Below are 22,042 nucleotides of genomic sequence, written 5' to 3' on the forward strand. Positions count from 1 at the left end.
ATGTTGGATGAAGACATCTGACAAGTGAATAACATTAGCTTCTAAAGTGAAGAGAATATTTCCAAGGCCACGTTCACCTCCTTCCAGTTTAATCTGGCCAAAATTTCATACTTCAGTCATTTATTTTTCTTCTAATCCATTATTTAAACCAAATCCAAAACGATTGAGGGGGACTTGAGCAAATTCACGTTAGAGGACCTTAGCTCTTCCATGTCATTTAACAGCTTTTACTTGGTAGTGCTCATGAAGCCAACAACAGCACATACTCAAATGTGCCTTTTGAAGATACGCCTTGGGTTGATTTTGCCCAACTTCACTTAATTTTCACCTCTTTAGCTAGAAAAGTAACAGCTTTATCTCTGCTCTCCGTGCAACTTTTCATCACCGAGGGGACCTAATTTGTGAAGCCACAATTCAACATCATGAAAGACTCAAGAGGGAGCTTCTGCCTCTGGCTGAATTTTGTTGCTCCTGTAGACACTGGAGATGCTGCATGCTAAAACAAAATGTTTTCCTGAGATGCAACCGAGCATGATGGCAGAAAGGAAGAAGGGAGGGAAAATATACACGAACCTACAGATTTTTAAGTTATGTATGGCCCATTATCACTCAACTATTCTGTTCTTTACCATACAAGAACCCCCAAAACAGCTTCTGCAGCTCCACAAAAGCTGAGGATTAAGGAAAAAGGAAGGAGGATTTTGCCTTCTGTCTCCATGATTACACAGAGGTACTAAAGGACAAAGCCTGTCCTGTCCTTAAACACGAAGCAGAGTCATCTCATGACAGATTGTCTTCTCCTTGAATGCTTCTCTTTCCAAAAGTTATCTCATTGTCAAGTGAATGTCACAAAAGAAGGAAAACAAATCATCACAGTCCTATTTTTAAGGACTTCCTATAGCAGCCCAGTCGTATGCGCAGTCTCCGTGGCTCTAATGAGAACATACTAATGAATTAGACATCGGGACTCAGCCCTGTTCCTCAACTGCGTCATTTCTGAAAACCAAAGAGGGATCATGTGTCAGCTTTCCAGCTCCACCTTCCATTAAAATCTTGGGATGGATAACATCCTTCAGTACAGACACAGGTACCTCCAGGCGCACAGCAGCCAGGTTTCAGACATCCACGGCTTTGCTTTTTAATATTTTCAGATGTCAGAGGAGCTCTAAGATTGAAACCATCACTCATCTTTGCAGTGATCACTCAAGTGACAACTCCTGCAGGACAATAGCAAACATGGCTGTAAACCCATTATTTTTATCCAACGTTAATACTAGAAACGAATAATAAAAAATAAAAAGAGAAAGTACGTACATGACTGTTCACATTTAGATTTTGGATAGGAAAAGCTTAAATCAAAGCCAGAAGAAACCACCCATCGTTGTGCCTATGGACTTTGCCATATTTGCCCAGGACAAGACTGGACAGAGACAGGAGCTGCTCAGTTTCTAGCCAGCTTCACTGACCAATGCTGCAATATTCAGGCTGTAAATAGTCCAAAGTGAGTTTATATTTAACCCTCAAACACTGTTTTAATTAATTTTAACTGTAAAGGCATTTTAATGTACGTTTGCTGTAAAATTTGACTATAGCTTGCCTGTGCCAGCACACACACAAGGGAGGACTAACACAAGCTTTCTGACTCTGATCTGCAAGGCATAAATCATCTTTACACATTCGCTGTACACCCCACTGTCTCATCTGGAAAAATTATCCCAAAAGCCACATCAATTCTAAACCACCCCCACTTTGGAAAAGCACGTACCTGAGAAGCTAAAAACTTTGAGATGCGAGAAACAGCGTTTGAGCATCCTCTCAAGGGATGAAACTGCCCTGGATGACTCAATGTCACAGACATCCCTGGGTTGAGGTACTCAACAAACTGTCTGAACTGCTATGTCCTACCCTCCAAGGATGGGGACACATCATGTTACTGATTATATTTGGAGAAACGCTGAAAAACAGAAACCCTGAAAGGACTGTAATGAAAGAAAATTTCTATTTTGGATTTAAGGGCTTCACAGCTGCTAGGAATCGATTTAGAAGCACAGATGGAGTTGTGAAATTTAAGATCTTCCCGAAAGCATGAATTTCAAATTCTCATGAGAAAATGCCTGTGACTGGGTCTTGAATGTTTTCACAAGACTCGTGAATTTATCACTACTGTCATCTGCTCACCAGCAACCCAAGACAGATTTCATCCCAAGACATGGTGGCTAGTTAGCAGCTCACCTTTAGCAGTCTCTTACTAAGGAACCGTCTGAGAGGAAGGCTGTGAGAGTTATGGAGTGACACCGTCCTTTAACGCTGCACAGTACAACAACGGTAGCGCACTGAACCAACATTTCCTTGAACAGTAATTCTCATCAATACAACCGATTGCAGTCTCTATTGCATTAACAATGCACTTGACATTCAAGAAGTGAAAGGGCATATGAGACCATATTATTTGTATTACAGAAGAAATGAGAGCAAGAATACAGCTCAGACACCAGAAGAAAGCTGCTACAGCACTTGGCTGTAAGAAGCCTGAAGAGTAATGAATGCAATGCTTCACCCCATGGTTGTTATAAAAATAGCCGTACCTTCTGTAATCGTAGGTCACATTTTACATACCAATGCCACAAACCTATTTTGAAGGAGGAATGAACAAAGTCTTAAAGAAAAAAAGAAACAAAGAGGAGAACAGAGCTTTAGAGGAAAGACACAGCCAGTTCTTCTTGGTTTTAATCTCTTCAACCAGATTTCAGGATAATTTTCTCGGAACAACCAAGCACAGTGCTGGCCTCAGTACTGTCGTATTCGTTTATTGTACTGTCTCCACTACCAAGGCAAGTGGCAAACATAGCAAGCCACCTACAGTACAGCCCCTTGAGCAGAAAATCACAAGAGAATAGAGCAGATCAGTATGCGGCTGTTTGTACAAAGCATTTAGCCAGGCTAAAGGTTTGAGAGACTTGTGTTCAGGCCAAAAAAGTAATGTCTTTGCAAGGTCTACAGGCTTGGGCCACCCAGGGCAGGTCACAGGGGGACTCTAACCTCTCTTCCAAAACATTTCACCGATGAAAGAATCAAGGAACAGGAACCGTTAAGCCCTTTACAATGAACAAAGAATAAAGAGTTCAAACGTACACCAGAAAAGAGACATCCACTGTAAATTAATTATACAGAACGGGGGAATCTCTTTTTGTATACTGTACACGGCTATGCGCACAGGGACAGAGTCTTACATGTATTGTGTGGTTCAAATAAACACAGCTGGCGACTTCATTCCTCAAAAACGTCATTTAGAGGGTAAGATTTTCTCTGAATTACATGACACCACCAGAATTCATGACAGCAGACCTGCAGGATCGAGGTTAGAGTAGCTCCTGGCAAGGGGAACCTGGACAATCTGCTTATGGTTGCATCAGTTATGAACAGGATTTTGCATTTGGGGAAACAAACATCTCAGCGACGAACGTAGGTCTCAAAGTCATCTTTCTGAGACAAACCCTTGGAAGACTATTTCAGAAAAGCCAAGCGACAGGACCTCCTGCACCTTACCCAGACGCACAAAATGACACCTCGAGGACACTCAAGCTGAAGAACAAATCTCTGCGTGGACTCCGGAGAAGCTTGCAAAGGGAAAAAAGGGTGAGAAATGATGGGTGGGAATTGAGGCAAGAGGAACAGAGAGAAGATCACGATTTTCATACTGAGCTTATACACACACCATTCTCACACAGCCCTGCTGTGAAGCTGTTCCCTGTTAAAGGCCAAATTATCAAAGCTCATCCCCATCTGGGGTATTCTAGAGAGCTGTGGGGAGAGGGAGGAGTTATCCAAAATATACCGAACTGGGTCAGATTACATAAAAATTTCTACCTCTCTCTTGTCATTTGATGAGATGACAAAGATGAGCCTGGAGCCCTGTTACTGTGTAGAGACGAGTGGTCCCACGGGCCATGATGGTCTGCAGACAGGGCTGAGGAGCATCCACAGCCCCAGGGAGGAACTCCTCACTGATGGACCACTAAACGTTTCCAAGTAGAAGAAAAGAAAGCTCTTCAGAATAAGTTGCCCAAGGTCTGTGCTAAGAAATTTGGTCCCTGACAATCTGTAGGACAGGTCTACAGAATCAAGTTACAGATCTATGCATGTAACCAAACCCAAAACCCAAGATGTACAGTGGATATCTCATAGCAGATGTGAAGGTCTCAGCTCCATTAAAATACTAATATTAGGAAAAGTGGAATGTGCACATCTCACCATTAGCTTGTTTGAGCTGCAAAGGTTGCCAAGCCTCAATAGTGTGTGTTCATGATGGGTGGGGAAGGGCAGGTGGGTGCAGAGCTGAGTAACTATGCACTGTTAAAATTGTTTAAACAAAATCAGATGTGGACGGAGGCTTCTTCTCTTCCTAGACTTGCAAAGGACTAGAAGAATGGATAAATAAATATCAGTGGGTATCCTGGTAACAAAGGAGAACACAGGAAGGTGTTGGAGATGGAGGATATCCAAAATGTTGTAGCAGAGGTTGGAGACAAAAGGACAGGAGAGGCTGAGAGGACACCATGGGATTAGCAAGAAGTTTACAACGGAGACAGAGGAGAAGGAAAATAGAGAGAGAAATACTAAAGCTACAATGCTGAAGGAGACCAGGTGATGGATTATAGGACAGATGAAGGGTGAATATAAGGCAAAAATCGGCTGATGGTTAGAGATGGCAGAGGCAAGCAGGAGGTCTCAATTCAGGGGCAATGTATAATGGAAGAACATTTCTCTCTGACATCATGCAAACTCCCAGGATTTGCCTGAGTCAGACTTGCAAAAGCCACTTAAGTACTACGCCAAAGTAGAGAGCATTGTCCCGATACATCCTATCAGCATCTAAACAAAAAGGACACGTTTTTGATAGCTCATTGAAGGGGAGTCATGCGCTTCTCCTCCATGCATATTTATATGCACTAATTCATCAGGCATCATTTTCTTTGCCGCTGCAAGTACTTTGCAACCTCTAAGAAAGGTCAGCTGAGGGAAATGAAGGAAGCACTAAATAAATTAATGATATGCCCAGGGGAACAAATTCAGGGAGAAATAAGGGAGGATAAATCTAAGTGTAGGAAAGTGGCACAGCAGCTGTGGACCGGAGGCTCCCACTTCCATGCCCTCTGTCACTCGGTGCACCAATAATTTACCCTTCCCGTTTCAGAAAGCACGTACAGCAGTGCTTGGAAGACAGCTCTGCTGTCAATACAAATCACCCCACTCCATTTCAACAGCGGGAAAACACAAAGTTTTGGTTCCTAAGGAGGGCTGAGTTTTGACTGGTGAAGACATGGGAGGGAAGGAAGTGATCCGCTCCCCTCATCCTCTGAGGGAACAGTGCAGGTCACCATCATGGTGAGCAACAGGCAGGCCTGGGCAAAGCATGGGGCAAACAAGGGGTCTGCAAGTTCCCAGGGATGAGATGAACTACTTGCTCATATGGGCATCATGACCTGCTTGCTCCACAACATAAAGGCGTTCTTTCAAGCCATCCATGCAGGCTGCTCATGCAAACTGTGCTCAACCTTTGACAGTCCAGGACATCAATGGCACTTTAATCAACAGGTAGCAACTTTCTAAGCTGCCAAAATCTGTTATTTGGTTCAGTCACGTGCTCGTACACTAAATACACCTGCACACTCTTGAAGCTCAGCACCCTTTTGCTTTTTTTCTTGCTGCTCAGCCCCATTCCAGGTTGTGATGTTTCGGGATGCAGTACCAATGCATGACCCCAAGCCAGTCATATGGAGGAAACTCAAGGGAAGGAGCTGTGTTTATTCCTGACATGCACAACAAAGCGTTATCGAGTGCTACAATGAGCTGCAATTTGGGCAAGAAAATACGGGGAAGGAAAGCAGCCTTGCCATGGAGCAGAGCATGCCTAGAGTGGGCCATGGAGAAGACCTCTGTGAGACTTTGTCTCAGACCTCCTAGCAGCGGGAGGCAGAGGAACAGCAGTCCCAGCCCATGGTGAAGGAGTTGTGCCGCAGTGAGTGCCCCAGGGCACAGCAGGCGCCAGAGCCAGAACAGGTGGAAGATGGCCAATTTTCCAAACGAGGGCTTGGCTCCAAAACAAAGATTGGAAACCCCCGGCTTAGAGGACATTGCCTTCAGGCACTGCAAGACAGATGGGAAACTAACCCGCTACCTGGCGTGCCTCTTCCCTGCTGCTCCATCAGCTTCTTCCGCCATCCATGTACCATCATTGACCACCGTCATCCCAGCCTGCAAACTCCTACAACTCCCATATTGCAGCATAGGGAGTTCCTACCAACCATCTGAATCACAGCCATAGTCCTTTCACACCATCACAACCCAGGACACACACGATGTAGCTTTGTTTTTCATCATGCGCTAATATAGGTCCTCCTCCCTGGCTCTCACCACGGGTAAGGAGCTCACACGCACACGGCTACCACCACATCAGCCAGCACAGAACCACCAGCTGCAGTAACACAACCCTACGTGCAAGCCCTGTATCTCAGGAGGATCTGCAGCCTTAACTTCTTTTAAACACGGATCTTTCCTTTTTAACCACACATCTGAGTAGCAGAGAGGCACCTGAATGAGGCTGTGAGCCATTATATAATAAAAAAAAGTAAGTCTGCTCAAACCTTTTCCTCCATTCATTGCAATGTCTCCTTTTCTCCCCCCAAATACAAGCTTTTGCTGGTGCATTGCAGCAGGATGGATACCAGCAAGCACTCAGTGCAATGATCTAAAATCAGGGAGTTTGTCCTCGAAAACGCCGTGCTCACCTCCAGTGCTGCACATGCTAACCCCTGAGAGGCTGCAGGTTGGAAGAACATCAGGCAGCTGTTTGCACAGTGCAAACAGCCTGTGCTCAAGGGAGAGGAGTCCTCTGGCATGGTGGGCAAACCCTGGCGTCTTGCACAAATAACGGGATTTCCGCGTGAGAAAATCCTCAGAGCCAGATAACGCGGCCAAGAAGGAGGTGGTGAATGGCTGCGCCGGGACCCGTATCGGTACATTTTGGCACGCTTGCTGTTGGGCTGGAGGACTCCTCAAACCGGCAGAGACATCTGTGTTTCTTATTGACTGCCCCCAGGAGTGGGCTGACCAAAAAATTGTGAGTTGAATGAAATTTTAAATATAATTTTTACGGCACTTTTAATTTCTCATAAAGCAGCAGTTAAAAGACTTTAGAGATTATGGAACTGCTTATTTTATGATCTAAGTATTGTAAAAACAATCTGCCTCAACCACTGCTGGAACTGGTTACGTAGATGGGAAACACTTTTGTAGGAGCAAGAGCAGCCCCTTTTCTTTCTGCTTTTTCGGTTGTAATCTCCAAATCTGGGTTGTTACATTTGATTCCCACTACCTCTGAGGTACAGAAGATATGGGGAAAAAATAAAATAAATATATATATATACCAGCACCAGGACGTCCAAAAAAGAGCAAAGCAGGGAACTGGGTTACAAGCAATTACAAAAAGCACGCTGCATGTGCTGTTAAATCTTGGGCTACAGATGTATTGTGTAAGACAGCAAACCCATTTTAAAAGGCAAATGCCTATCCTGAAAAAAGCATCACCTCCTCTATTTACAGGTTCACAGAAATATTTGTGTTAAGCATTTTTTTTTCCTCTTCAGAGTTGGGTTTGTTTTTTTTTCCTCTTTTCAAGTTGGCTTGTTGGGCTGGAGCCAGAACTCACTCCTAAATTGAGACATAATTAGACGTGTCCTACTGTGTCTTTCTGGGCAATTCATTCAACCTCTATGTCTTATTTCACTTCAGGTTTAAATAAAGAGGTGAGAGAATCTCTCTTGACTGCAGAAAGAGAGCTATGCAAAGCCAAGCAGTAAGAACAAGAGTTACAACTAATACCTGGCCAGCGACAGACGTTTTAAAAACTACTTTTGCCATTCCCTGGACGTCAGCCATGCCATCCATGCACACGCATTGCTGTAAAGCCGCACCAAAAGACTTTCAAACCTCTAACACACATCTTGGGAAACAGCTTTTTGCTGGGAAAAAAAGAGGACATCCACCTCAACATGCAGGACTGGTACCTTATGTCTCCTTGAGGGCTTTTGTCCAGCCGGAGGTTCCAGCACCACAGTTTCACCGGGGGGATAACGCCACAGGAAAATAGCTCGCATTTTTCCCAGGTTCCTCACATCACAGCCAGCCTAATAGGACTTTTACAACTTTGCAGCTCTACTCTTTCTTGCCTCTTTTGCACCAAAAATGCTGCTGACGTATACGGGACTATTCATAAGACCAAGAGATGCAAGATTTGGCTTTTAATGTATATTTAATTTACTATTTCTCCCCAGTCCTCTGAAAGCTTTCTTTTTGAAGGTCATAAAATTAATAAACTGTATATTCAGTGCTTTGAACATGCAAAACAAGCAAGTTTTGAGGGAGGGGGCGTTCATAGTGCAGGTAAGGGATCCCATCATAACCTCGTGCTTCTCCCGAGCACCGTCCAGGCTTGCACGTGCCTGGCGCCAAACTTTAGCCTGATGCAATGGTTCATGCAGCTGTTCCTTTTTTATGCTGATGGGACAGCAAATTATTTATAAATCAGGAAACATTTTATGAACCCACAAGTCTGGAGAATTAATTTACTGGTGTCTTGTTTTAAGTCTAAGCTGTCATCTTTTTCACCTCTACAATTGTTATCTATTGTGTATATAAACACATTTTCTTGTAATGTGCATTATATCTACTCTGATATAGAGCAAATTATCTACCCACCTTCAAACCACGCTTAACATACAACTAAGTCCTTTCATTAATTTGCCTCACTACTCTCTTAACCAGCTTATACCTTTGGCATTCACAAGAGACTTAAACAAAAGCCTAATAAACTCCAGGACTGAAACTCCGAAGCCCCACTCCCACATCACAGAACTCACTGGAAGTGCTCCAAACAGCTATAAAGTCCTATTTTAATATTGTAAGTACATGATAAAGCTGCTAAACTAGTAAGGCTTGGGGGTCTAGGGAGAGAAAGAGGGCTGGAGGCAGAAACATAAAGTCAAATATGCAACTGGTATAATAAGGATGCTGAGATTCGCACCTGCGCTTTCAGGTAACAGACAAAAAAAGCCAACCAAACAAAACCCTTGCAAATTTGAACATATTTTCTGAATATACCAGTTCACTCTTGGGACTGGCTTTTCCTAACATTAAAATCTTGATGCTTGCATTGCTTCTCAAAAATAGAACTAAAATTATTCCCAGAGTCAGCAAAGCCACCAGACAAACCCACAGGGACGAGGGAACACATTTTTGCTGCCAAAAAGGAAGAAAAAGACTTTGTCTGGGTTTACCATTCTGGGGGTTGACAGTGATGGATAGGAAGGTTACAGCACCGGCATCCGTCTCCATTCCTTTGCCCGCAACAGCATCTCGGGCTGGGGCTGGGGGGAACAGGTCACCTGCCCCGCTGTTCAGGTTGGCGTCACCTGCTCTTGAATGTCTGAGTGTTCCTGGTTTTGTCTCACAAAACAATTGGAATTTAAGGAATTGTGCTTTTAAACCTGATATTAAATGTCATCTGTTTTACTTAGCATTGAGGGCTTTTAGGGAAGAGATGCTGCCTAGTGACCCACGTTACCGATGGGATGGAAAACTGCAGGGTTACGAGTCTGCAGACAAAATAAAACAAAGGCAACTATTATTAATGACAAATCTTCCCTATTATTCTCAGCAACACTGCCTGTCCCTCTGTGGACACTGACTGGGAACACAGCTGCTACCAGTGCAGCCCTGACACACTGGTGGGACACAAATTAGCCAGACTTTAAGGGTGAAGGTGCTTCTGAAAAAAATAAGGTATTGCTGCATTATGTTATACAATGTAGCTGCAAATGTTAGATATGATTCATTAAGCAGGGATCCTTCTCCCACAGCTACTCATCTGAGAGTGCTGGGAATTAGCAAAAGGATATCAAAAAAATCAAAAAATACCCCCTTGTAAACACCAAAAATCTTACTAGGTGATCTTTCTCAAAAATAAATTTAACCTCATTATTGGCGGGTGAAGCTGAACTAAAACACAATCAGCAAAACATTTTATAAAGGGTGGAAGAATATCCTTTGATAGTGTAAGTGCCAGACGATTATGAAACCAACACAACTGACTTCATTGAGTTATCTGAGATAGGAAAAGCAAACTCACAGCTATTTAAGCTCCGACACCATTTACATTGAGACCAGCAACTATTTTGCTGCAGCTTTAATGGCAGACACATGGGGCCAAATTGCATTTCAGAAGACTGTGCAGTAAATGGGTTTATCATGTTCTAAACAAGACACATCCCAATCTTCTCATCAGCCAAGAAACCCAAAAACGCAGGTATTTTGAAAAAAAAAACCTTCCCCAAAATACTTCATCCTTTCTGGAACTAAAAGATTTCCTGAACTCTTTATCAGCCCTATCAAGCTCTGCATTTTCCATAACCACAGTTGTTAATCCTTCCCAACATTAATCCCAATAATAAATCCATCCCCATCATAAGGGAGAGAGGTTCCTGTAGAGAAGCATGTTCATCCTGCTTTAACTTCAATTATAAAAATAGGAGGAAAAAAAAGCATTTTGTCAGTTTGTGCTGTATTTTCTTAACCCTTCTGTTGAGCAGGATAACAAGCAACTTGAGGGAAACCTTAGGATTTCAGAGCTAATTCAGGTGTAAGCTGGATGAACCAAAATAAGCAGGGTTGAGAGCAAAGCCATGGTGCTGTCACCATGATTCTCCACGGACACCTCTGAATAGATGTAGTTATTTTGTTGGAAGACATCTCTTTTCCATAATGGTAAGTTTGCAAAAAGGGTTTGCTTTGAGAAAAAACTCCCTGCAGCAGATAGAGAAGACAAACAGCTGAGGTCAGGAGAGGACCAGAACTTCTTAAGAACATAAGCCAGTTATTGTTTTCAGAAACAGTCATAAGTAAACTGATTTTTGTTAGCCCTCCTCATGTTTTACCCACTCTAATCCCTCCTATTTTTAAAATACTCCATCTCAAAAAGCAGGGATGGTCTGGAAAGCATCAAGGCGGCATTAAAAAGAAAAAACAAGAGTAAAGCTTTGATCTCTCAGAATTTGCTGGGCTTCTTCTGTCCTGAAGATATTTTCAATTGTCATCATGGATAGTTCCAGAGAGCTTTGCAGGCGTTCACCAGTCCCAAATACTTGGCATCACTAAAAGTCCTGGCTTGGGTCCTGACATACAAACCGGCAAAGCAAAACGAGATGATTTTGCATCTTACGTTCACACTCCTCCACGTCCAGGTTGAACTGTTGCAAGGCGCCCAGCGTCAGCTGCCGCACTTCAGCTTCCAGCAGCAGCTGCATCAGTGAGGTGGAGAGGTGTTTGCATGCTGACATGCAAGCTGTCTGTGCCACCTTCCCCTGCAAGAGAAAAGGGAGATTTATTAAGGCTGTTTAGTGCAAAATGAAAGAGGAACTTCTTTAGACCAGGACCCACCAGTCCAGCCTCTTTAATGTGTCCCATCTGCTATGGGACCTTCACATAGTGCTCAATCTCGCAACCACTGCCTTTAAAAAAATTAGACCTTGTCAGGTGCAGACCGCCTGGAAGCAGCTCAAATCCAGGAGAATCTTGGGGCGTTGAAAGCTCTAAGCATCTCTCATCATCACATCCTAACATGGGCAAGAAAGACAACATGCCATATTTTTTTCAAAATCCTACATAGATTGCCTGAACTAACCTTGTTGATAGGTCAAAATAGTGCTGATGACAATTCAAAACTCCAGCCTACAACTAAACCAGCATCCATATATATTCCAAGGCAGGAATTTCAAAATCCCTTTCCAACAGCAGAGGCTCCTAGTTCAAGGTTTAGCCTTGGTGTCCTGCTACCAGGGAGTAGAGAGCTGGGGCAACACTGTTGTGACAACAGCGTCTCCAGCACATTGATGTTCTTCAGCCCACTTCCAGCACCATGCGGCACCTTCCAGATGCCAACGGGGACCAATCAGAAGGAAACATCAAGGTAAGGAGGTGACTGAAGAAGTCAGTTGTGTATATACAGATAGGATTGCTTCCCAGGGCTGGGTGGTGGGGAATGACCTCAAGCACCAGGACACATCCTGCGCCTCCTTGTCCCACAGGGAACGCAGTTATCAATGCTTGTCTTCTCCCGAGCCATCCCTAATCCGTGACGATTAAACAGGGGATCTACAGGGAGGCAGCCACAGTCAAGGCTGCCGTGCAGAAACTACATAAATCACCTGAAATGCTCACATCTATAATGAAAGCACAACCACTTACACAGTTTCAGCTATTAAGGAAACAGAAAATGTTGTCAGTAAGTATTTATTTTTAACGCATTTTCTCTGAGCTAAGCAGTTGCATTTCACTTTTGAGGAACAACTGAGATCTCAAGCTATAAGTCATGTGAAGAGTTCATAGCAAGAGGAGTTACCCTAGATAAACCTTACATTTTCTGATCAAGAAAACTGCAGGGTAGGAAAAGAGTAATTACAACAGATGATTTAATTAGCTTGCTTACATTTTTGAACTGTTGAATTTAAAACAACTAATTGTCAATTTACAGAGGAAGCCCCTGCATTGGCAGAACTGAACTGTCAAGTAGGAAGCCCAGGATCCCTCTGAGGACTTCAAAAAAAGAGCAATATTAAGAAAAGGGATGATGGCAGGGGCAGGGATGGGCCACGGGACAGGAGAGGCAGCCCCAGCTGAAAGGGATATGGGTGCTGAGACACCTCCATCTCCTAAGAAAGGCCGTAAGGAGGTCACTGAGCTCAAACTTCCATGCCCTAACCTGGCTAATGCATCAGCTATCAGGAGAGCCACCATCAGAAGAGAGAGAAGCTGATAAGCACAGACATGAAGAACTGAGATCCTCCATAAAGACCTACAGATTCTTAATCCTTTTGAGACGCCACAAGGGGAAGGAGAAGACGACGACCTTTCTGAGAGCAACACGTCTCCACCCTGGCGTTGGCTGGGTGGAATGATGCTCTTCCCTGGGAGGACCAGGCTCAGGAGCAAGCAGAGAGCACATTGCATTTAGCCAAATCCTTCAGAAAATCCAATTTGACTGACCGGAAGCATAAAAGGAAAACCAAAGCACTCGTAAGGCCATTAAACAAACTCGGACCATTTCACACACACAATGCTTAAAAAGCTACGGTTTCATTTATTCTTATTGAACTTTTTTGCATGAAAGCAGCAAGTCTCACAGATTACAGGTACCACGCCCTCAGTGAACTAAAACCAAGCATCATTTAGGGGCACTAAACATGTGGGAGCATTTTTTTCAACCTATCAAAATTTCTCCCTTATTGCCAAATGCTCAAAAGATTTCCTCCATTCCTCAATTATTGCTGTGTGCCATCCAAAATTTGCAGCAGACAAGATTTGCGTAGGTAAGATTTGTCAGATAAGATTTGCACGGGTCTGCAACACATATTAAATCCATAAAGATGGGGAAATCCTCTGGCACAAGAGCACAGACTCGCACAAACCCACTGGCTGCACAGATCCCACTGCACGGAACGATTCTGATGTCTGCATGTGTAATCCCATGATAATATTTCTATATAACTGTGCTACCATGAAAAGAGCTTCATCAGGAGATTATGTTTTCAAATGCACACAAAAGACTTTAACACGCTTTCTTGCAAATAAGGAGTGGCTTAGGACACCTTGCAGATTTTTACAAGCGTTTTACAAATTGTATTTAAACTGGGATTAAAGTGAGGGTTTACGTGGTGTTTCAAAGTATCGCAAGTTTCATTACCGTGGCAGGGAGAGATGAGCAAATGTTTGATGCATGTGCTGGGAAGTGTTCTTACCAGCTTTGCAAAGTTGTTCTGGATCTTCAGGCTATATTCATCTTCAGCAGGAGGGGAAAAAAAAAATCATTTTTTATTTTAAAAGAAAAGAGCAGACTCATGCATTACAGGGCAGGGTACTTCATTCTCCGCTGTTCGCTGCCGTTCCCAGGCTCCAGGAGCATTCATTACTCACCTCCAAACAAACACCTTCACTAAAATTAAGATGAAGAATAGCAACCATAAAGTTTAGCAGACCCCTAGGTTTTTTTTGCTTTTCATCATTTACGTGTGCCCCTCTGACACATTTGGTTATTTAAAACACCACTTGTGCCATTTCCTCCTCCCTGACGGCAGTGGGAAGCGTGCTGCTACCCGACTGTGATTTTTCTTCATTACTTTGAACAGACACTTGAGTTTTTGCTATGACTGGGTAGTTTTGATTTGTTTCTGAGCAGAAGACCCAGATGGAAGCAGAGGATGAGAAAGCAAAGCTCTGCAGCCATGCCCTGGGACACCCCCCACATGCTGGGCATGGGGCACAGGGCTCCTCACCCTTCTTGGAAGAACATGAGAAAATTCCAACGAGTAGCTCATGCTTGCACATCGGCAGGAGTTTGCATAGAGGGTTGCAACCCTTGGAGAAGCCTTGGAGACACTCAACCCCAGGTGAAGTCAGAAGGAAAACCCCCATGAGGGTTTTCTGCCCCACTGAAAAAATTTAAGAGGAACAACGTTCTTGCACACGAAACAAGGGTCAGATCAGCATGTGCGGAGGTACCTAAAGGGTTACCTACACCTGCAACAGCTGCAACAAACACGCCTGCCCCAGTGCACGCATTCCTTCGGCCAGCCAGACTTGCCCGAATAAACAGTGAATGACAAGCGACACCGGGAGGGCGTGAAGAAGAGCAAATAATTGAGATGAAATGTCAAGTTAATAAGCCGAACGCGACGAAGATGGGATGGAAAAAGTAATTTAATTATCAGTGTTTGACAGCACAACAACTCTGCTCAGTCTTTGCTGTGAAAGTGGGGTATAAGTGGTACTTTAGGACATTCTTTGCAAGTATTTTCTACCGCAGCTCATTGCAGAGATGATAAAAGGGATCCAACCGACAAGCCCAGGAACAGTTTCTGGATCAGCCTTGCCCCCTCCTTCCTTTCTCACACAGGATTTTGCCAGGACCAAAACTTTTTTCAGGTGCAAATATGCACTGCACCTTTGAAGACGCTGAAGCTGAATCTTCTCATGCCAGCTGAGAACCCAATTTTTTATTTCCATTATTCTTAGAGTTTAAATACCTAAAAAACATTCTGCTTTAAAAAAAGATTCAGTTTTTCATCTTAAATTTAAGAATGTACAGTTGCCTGACAGTTTAAATACAATGTTACTGGATGAAGGACAAAAGTATACACCTGTATTTTTTTCCATCTTTCAAGTATTAATCTATTTTTCCCTGTATTTACTATTAGAGGGCTCGGAGGTGCCACAGGGGTTTAAATCATTGTGCTAAATGTCTGTCTAGAGAAAAGAAGGTACCACCAGGGACGACCAGCATCTCACTCCCTGGGCACAAAGATTTAAAACCCTTGCAGAATTTATGTTTTTCGCTCTTATAAATAAAACTGAACCTAATCCTTTTCTGCCTCACTCCCACACTCAGCACAACAGATGCCCACTTACAGCAGCTCCTTATAAGATCAGCAAAGACTTAGGAACATCAATTTTTAGACTATTTCCCCAGAAATACAGTGCAATATCTGCTTGATAAGCAGCTGTTGTTGACAGGAAAAAAAAAATAGCGCCAGGACACTGATGTATCACTACTAATAAGCTGCTGCTGCAAGTGAAGAAGGCTGTTCGTATTCACACTTGGGATGGTTTGGATTGCGTGCTGGCAGATATCAAGTACATCCTCATAATACAATGTGCCCGTCTTGGCTCTTTGGCATTGATTTACCATTGAGGTTGACTTCATAGTGCTATTTTTGCCCCCCCGCCCCGGTTCATTTTTCAGCTTTCCCACAGTGCTGTGAGAAAGAGTCTCCGCTCGCCCTGGGGTGCCCACCTGGCTCACCAACACTCAGAGCTGAGCCTGTGATGGATGTGTTTTCCACCAGCCTCACCTCCCTCCTGAAATCATTAACTGCACCACCCACGGCAACAGTGTCAGGACATGTGCCTTGGCATGGAGATTGAGCTGGATGCCTCCAAGATGTCATCCCTAGACACCACTGCTCCTAGAAAACCCCGTGGTTCAGAGGAGCCGCTGCGCTCAGCTGGGACGGCTTAGACCTTGTGCTAATTACCCTGACGATTTCTGCGAGCGCGTGGCGGAACCAGTGGCACTCCCAAAGGCTCTCCCTGTGCCAGCGTCCTGAGAAATCACAGTGTTACATCCTGATCCTGCTCCCCAGCACAGCTCCAAACCAGCTTGGTCTCTGCCTGTATTTCAGAAATGTCTGAAATTTGGAGAGAAAGGCAAAGGAGGAGGAATGCAACCATGACCTGAGCTGTCTGCAGAGAAGGGGGAAAACAAACACTTTAAAGTCACCATTAGCTTATTTACCAACTTGAAAGAAAAATGAAAAGCTTAAGATCTCATGAAGCAATTCCAGGAATACCTCTATAGTATCACTCGTTTATTCAAGACTTTTGCAAACCTCATTAAAAATGAACTGGATTTGCATCAGGGAGAATGAGGGTCACAGGTGAAAACTGACAGAGCTCAGCCACCCCCACCAAGCTCCAGCATGGTCCAACGTTCAGTGAAATAAAGCAATCCTAGTGTATTATCAGAGCAAAAGCCATGGGGTTTTCTTTTGAGGCTCAAATCAGTTTGTAATTTTATTTCTGGCAATGAAACCCTCTGTCCGTGGCCCTTGATGCAACCTCTTTGCAGCTGAGGTTTCCACAATACCTCTCAAGGTGATGATGCTCTCCCTGTCCCACCAAGGCTTCCTCTGGGCACAACGGGGTAGGACATCTAGAGAGATTCCTTGTGGCCATGCCAACCAGTGAAAGGGCAGAGCCAAACCTCTGAACCTGTCCCAAAGATACAACCAAGGGGCACCCACTGGAGCATATCTCCATGGGTTACTCCCCATGGACCCCATCAAGTCAATCACACTTCAGGAGATCAGCCATGAAATCATCTCTTTTCATCTGTATTTCATCCTTGGGCAGCAGACTGAAGCCTCTGGGTTCCCAGGAGGATGGACAGCCACCGCGGGGAAGGTCAGCATGGAGGCTACAGAGCCAGCACTGCTCACGGTAGCGCGTTTGTTTGAAAATAGCAAATATGTTAACAATTAGGGAAAGGAAACGCTGAAAGCTGCCTTGTTAATTAAGGAACTTGCTATCAAAGGACTCATTAAAAGCTACTGAAACGGAATGGTTGTTAAAATAAATACCCATTAATCTTAACATGCAATCAGGAACATGCCGCCACTACCCACCTCACAGTGGGGGGAGAGGGGGCTCCTCAGCACAAACCTACCGCTGCCAGAGCCACAGTGGTGGACAAGCTGGCAAGGGCCACTGACAAGAGGGTCCCAGGAGAGACCTGAACAGGTTTTCCCAGGGGCCCCATCCCACCACCCTGCAGAAGCACCTCTGGCTTCGTCGAGGAAGAATCTGCTGATGCCTCCTGCTTTTCGTTGAGCCAAAATTAGGCGCAATGCGGTCACTGAAATGCAAACAGAATTCCTGTTGTAGCACCGAGAATGCTTCCACCAAATCACAAAAAAATTAATGCAGCATTTCCAAGAAAAACAAAGCCTGACAGGTTTCAAATGGTCTCAAGAGTTTCTAATTTTTCTTATTTTTATTATTTTGCTACCAACAGAATTTTTTTTTAATCTGCAACAAGAACTGGGTTTGATGTGATGAAGTATATTTAGACATGCAAGTCCATGGGCTTCATACAACAAAGTGGGCCAAAAAACCCTGGAATTCCTCAATATTAAATGTCCACTTTTCTATAAGCACCACAAGTTGTCCCAATAATTTCCACACTGAATTTGCTGACTTTTCCAATTCCTAATGCAATATTGGTGGAATATTTTGCAGAAGATGGAAGTGCGATGCTCTAATAACAAACAATTGTTCGGCAGCATAGAACCAAGAATAATCCCTGCGGATACTTTCTGTGCAGGCATGGATGAAGACTTCAGACCCTGCAGACCCCCACACGTGATCTCCTCCTGCCCCAGATACCTCTGGACTGTCCTTGTTGCCGGCAGCACCGGAGACCCAAATCTCACTAAAACATGGGCAAAGTGAGTAAATCAGCTCTGCTGACTCTTAAGAGGAAATTTCCTGGCTTTGCCCGTGCGATCCCGATTTGCCAGGTTCTTAACACCACCCTGATGCATTTTTAAATTGCTTTTTTAAAATAAAATAAAAAAAAAGAAGATTGTTCTGCAGTCATTGAAGATGGCGAAAAACACAAAACCATTACCCAGATATATTAACGCTTCCCAAACAATGAAAACAAATGTACGAGTACTCTGCTTGTTTTAAGAGGTTTACTTAAAAAACAAACAAACCTCCTATTAATTGCCAGAAATCCATTTTCAATTTTGACAAAGTGAATTTTGTGAGGATTTTTGTTTGGGTTTGGGGTAGTTTGTTTTCATTTGTTTATTATTTTTTTAAAAAGCTGTGTATCTGCACTGAACATCTTGCAAATAAAAGTGAGTATATTCAAGTCAAAGAGGTCCAGAAGAACAAGTGTGAGCTCCGAGCAAAACGGATGGTCAAAAAGATGCATCCCTCTCTGTGTTGGCCAAGCCCGCAGGCCGGCGCAGCAATGTCCAGGGTGATCTCCACAGATGCCCTCTCTGAAGGCAGGAGCTCAGCTAGCATCAATGACCAGCTTGGCTGTACCAGCCTCTATGGGTGCATCTCTGATGGCACTGAGAGCTAATGGCACAGGGACTGTGGTCCAAAACCAAACCTTGTACCTACAGACCCGCAGGATCATAAAATCTTCATGGTTGGAAAGGACCTTTGAGATCACATGGACCCAGTGGAGCGACAAGAGGCAGGGAAGCTTCCTAAATTGGTATCCCTTTTATAGAGGCCTTGGAGCCCTGAGAAGTTAGATGGAAAGGTCAAGGAAACATCTCCCCCGTGTTTAAAAGAGGGAAGATGCTGATCTGGAGAACTGCAGGATACCACAGCTAAACCAAACCCAGATTAAGGCATGAGAAGTGAAACAACCATATGGAGTTAAAACACAACAGCATGAGCATCAAATCACTAGGAACGGTACAGATTAACAAAAAGAGAAGTTAATTTTTCTAAGAAATTTTATGTTTAATATAAAAGGATAATCAATGCAGTGCCTTTCTCCAGGAGACATTTAGACTCGTTAAGTGCTATACAGTCAGACAATACCACATATCCCAGAAAATCAAATCCATCCCTATGAGTCTTGATACCTAATCCCTTCAGATTAGGTATCAAGAGTATCAGATTAGGTATCAAGCAACTCTTAATCAATTAATTCTATTTACTTGGCTTTGCAGAATCCTTATTAAGAAGAAACCACTTTTCCCTCCCAAAATTTTTACGTTATGGAAAGAGGACGAGAGCAGACCGGTTCCTGGATTCCAGCAGGCAACATGCTGTGGGCTGAGCCCTGTCACTTCGCGTTCAATGTGACCTGCATGGGATGCATGAGGTGACTGATGTGCAAACCTTAACGGTCACTTATTGATTTCAGCCACTGTCAAGCTCTGTATTTGATCTTTGGCTCCATGAAGTCACCCCAGCAGCTAAACACTGCAGACAGTGTGTTGACTTATGGACTTAGAAAAAGGTGACTGGGACTAAGCTACAGCTGACGTTCACATGGTTTTGAAGTTTGTTAAAGAAGAGAAGAAGAAACCTTTCAGCCAACAACATGAGCAACATTTGTGGGCCAGGTCTCCTGAGTACCGAGCCATGCCTGTTGGGGAAAGGGATGCTCCTCAGCCTTGGACCCCCATCAGGTCTCCATGTTACTTGGCAGTTATGAAGTTAAAGGTCTCCCGATACTCAAACTTATGAAAGGAGAAGCAATGACTGCACACATGTTTGAGGAAAGCATTTCTGATTCAGTGCACAGCTGGGACCCACTGAAATAATCAATGGCATCGCCTTCATGTCAACAGTCTCCCTTCCAACAGCCTCAACATCCATCCTGCTACTCGCAGTGAACAGGACAGGCACCTGTGCCCTGATTTACCAGGAATAAGAAAGGCCTCTTTCTCCCCAGGATCTGCCATGCCAGAAGTGACCCGATGAACAACAGTTTCTGCTTTAGGAGGGGTCTGCTCAGGATGAGCCGCAGGTGTTGCTCCCCTTCGCTCTACACCTGATTACTTGGGCTGGGAGCAGGGCAGGTTGTAGTCACCTATTGAAGAAGCTTCATTGCCATTAGCAAATCATCAGATTTAAACAGATTATCACCACCGAGGCACTGCCATGCCTTTTCTGAGTGAAACTGTGATTCTGGTCTTCCCGTGGCATCAACCATCCCTATCATGAAATAGCTTTGTTCAAGAGAGACAGCTTTCCACCACTGAAATATCTCAGGTTCACCATAATAAACCGATGAAAAGGCACTGCTTTAAGGTGTTGCAACTAATACAATTCTGTCTTGTGCAAAGACCCACTCACCTAGAAAGCTGAGGGCATCTGAAGAGCGAAAAGAGCAGTTGCTCCAACCAAGCTGGAAGACCACCATCCTCTGACTGAAGCAGGATTGCTTTCAAACTCATGCGAAAGCTGAGCACAAGCCCATGTTTAAGTGGCTGTCTTCCAGAGGTATTTAAAAAAATCGACGGGGTGTCATTTTCAGAAGTAAACGTTTACCACTTATATTCTATTTTGAGCATTAAAGGGAAAACAGGCTGTCACAGATACGGCAGCAAGACAAACACATGGCACAGCTGAACTCCCAACAGAAGCTTAGAGTCAACCAGACAAATAAAAAAGAAAAGGGGGGAAAAAAAAGCAAATACAGCAATTATCCTCACCACACAAAAAATAAACCAGGCAGTTACACTGACCACTGCAGCCCTATACAAAGCCCCTCACATTCCAATAAAAGAGGAAAAACCATAACAGTTTGGCTGTGTTGAAGATGCCCAAGGTCAACAGCTGGAGGCTATTTTGGCTGAAGCTGGTGGGAGACTCAAGGCTCTCATACAGAGCAGCACAGCAGTAATCACACTGGGGGTGACAGTCACAACCAGCTCCCACAGACAGATCTGAAATGTTATTTTTTGTTATTGTTGTTTTGGGGTTTTTTTGGGGGTCTTTAACCAAATGACAATTTGTCAAGTAACCAGCTCCGTGGCAAGGTTTTTCCTACACAGGCAAAGGGTCTTGGCACTACAAATTGCATCTACTTGCTTACAAGCACAAGCGAATACACACAACAGCAAAAGCACAACTCAAGGATTTTGCAACCATATATCATTGTGCGATCCAGGATAAGAGCATGTACAGGAACACTAGATTTTTTTTCCCTTGCTTTGATTACACTGTCAGAGTCAAAAAAATGACATCTACTTTATAGGTTTTTTTTTTAAATAGGAAAATAAACAAATAGAAGGAAGGGCAGGGGGTGCCAAAGGGAAGTACCTCGGGACACAGCTGTTATAACTGGGCACAGGGCAGTTTCTTTGAAGCCTTACGGAGGCACACACAAACACACAACCGGGCAGAGATCTTTTTGTAGACGCTCAGTAGTTTGCAGCAAAGCTCAAGCTGGGAAGCTGTTAGGGTGGGGTTTGTTGTGGGTTTTTTTGCATATGCACGTATGCAAAAAACCCCAAGGAAACAGAGGATTCCAAGATCTGCATTATTTTCCTTGCACACTATCCAAATGCATGGCAGGATATTTTTAATTAACTGCTTTTTTAAAGTCTATAGCATGAAAACAGTTGTGTGCAGAGCCTGTCTCACACAAACCGAGCAGCACCTGCATTGGAGCATCCAGCTGCTGTCTGGTCTCCTAAGATGCTTCAGAGACCTGTGCATTTCAGGTCTGGGCCCACTTCACACTGGGCATGGGTGGGAAAGCACTCCTGCCAGCCTGGGTTAGGCGTACGACCGCGTTATGCTTTGAGAAACACTAGGAACTTAATGGTTTATCCGTGTTAGCCACTTGATTTAACTGCAGACGCTCTCATTAATCACGGAATCACCTGAT

The 22,042-nt window shown here is 44.0% G+C and overlaps 1 protein-coding gene across 8 annotated transcripts in view; it reads right to left on the reverse strand.

The window, feature by feature from the left end:
• Positions 1–22,042, reverse strand: part of EXOC6B (exocyst complex component 6B) — a 313,712-nt gene that overhangs the window by 73,438 nt on the left and 218,232 nt on the right. For all 8 annotated transcript variants that reach the window (XM_074587160.1, XM_074587157.1, XM_074587165.1 and 5 more), the window contains one exon: positions 11,276–11,417. In XM_074587160.1, coding sequence (XP_074443261.1) covers positions 11,276–11,417 — 142 coding nt within the window. The remainder of the gene's footprint in view (positions 1–11,275; positions 11,418–22,042) is intronic.

This window comes from Larus michahellis, chromosome 5 (assembly GCF_964199755.1).
Source record: "Larus michahellis chromosome 5, bLarMic1.1, whole genome shotgun sequence".
In the NCBI taxonomy this organism is placed as follows: Eukaryota; Metazoa; Chordata; class Aves; order Charadriiformes; family Laridae; genus Larus; species Larus michahellis.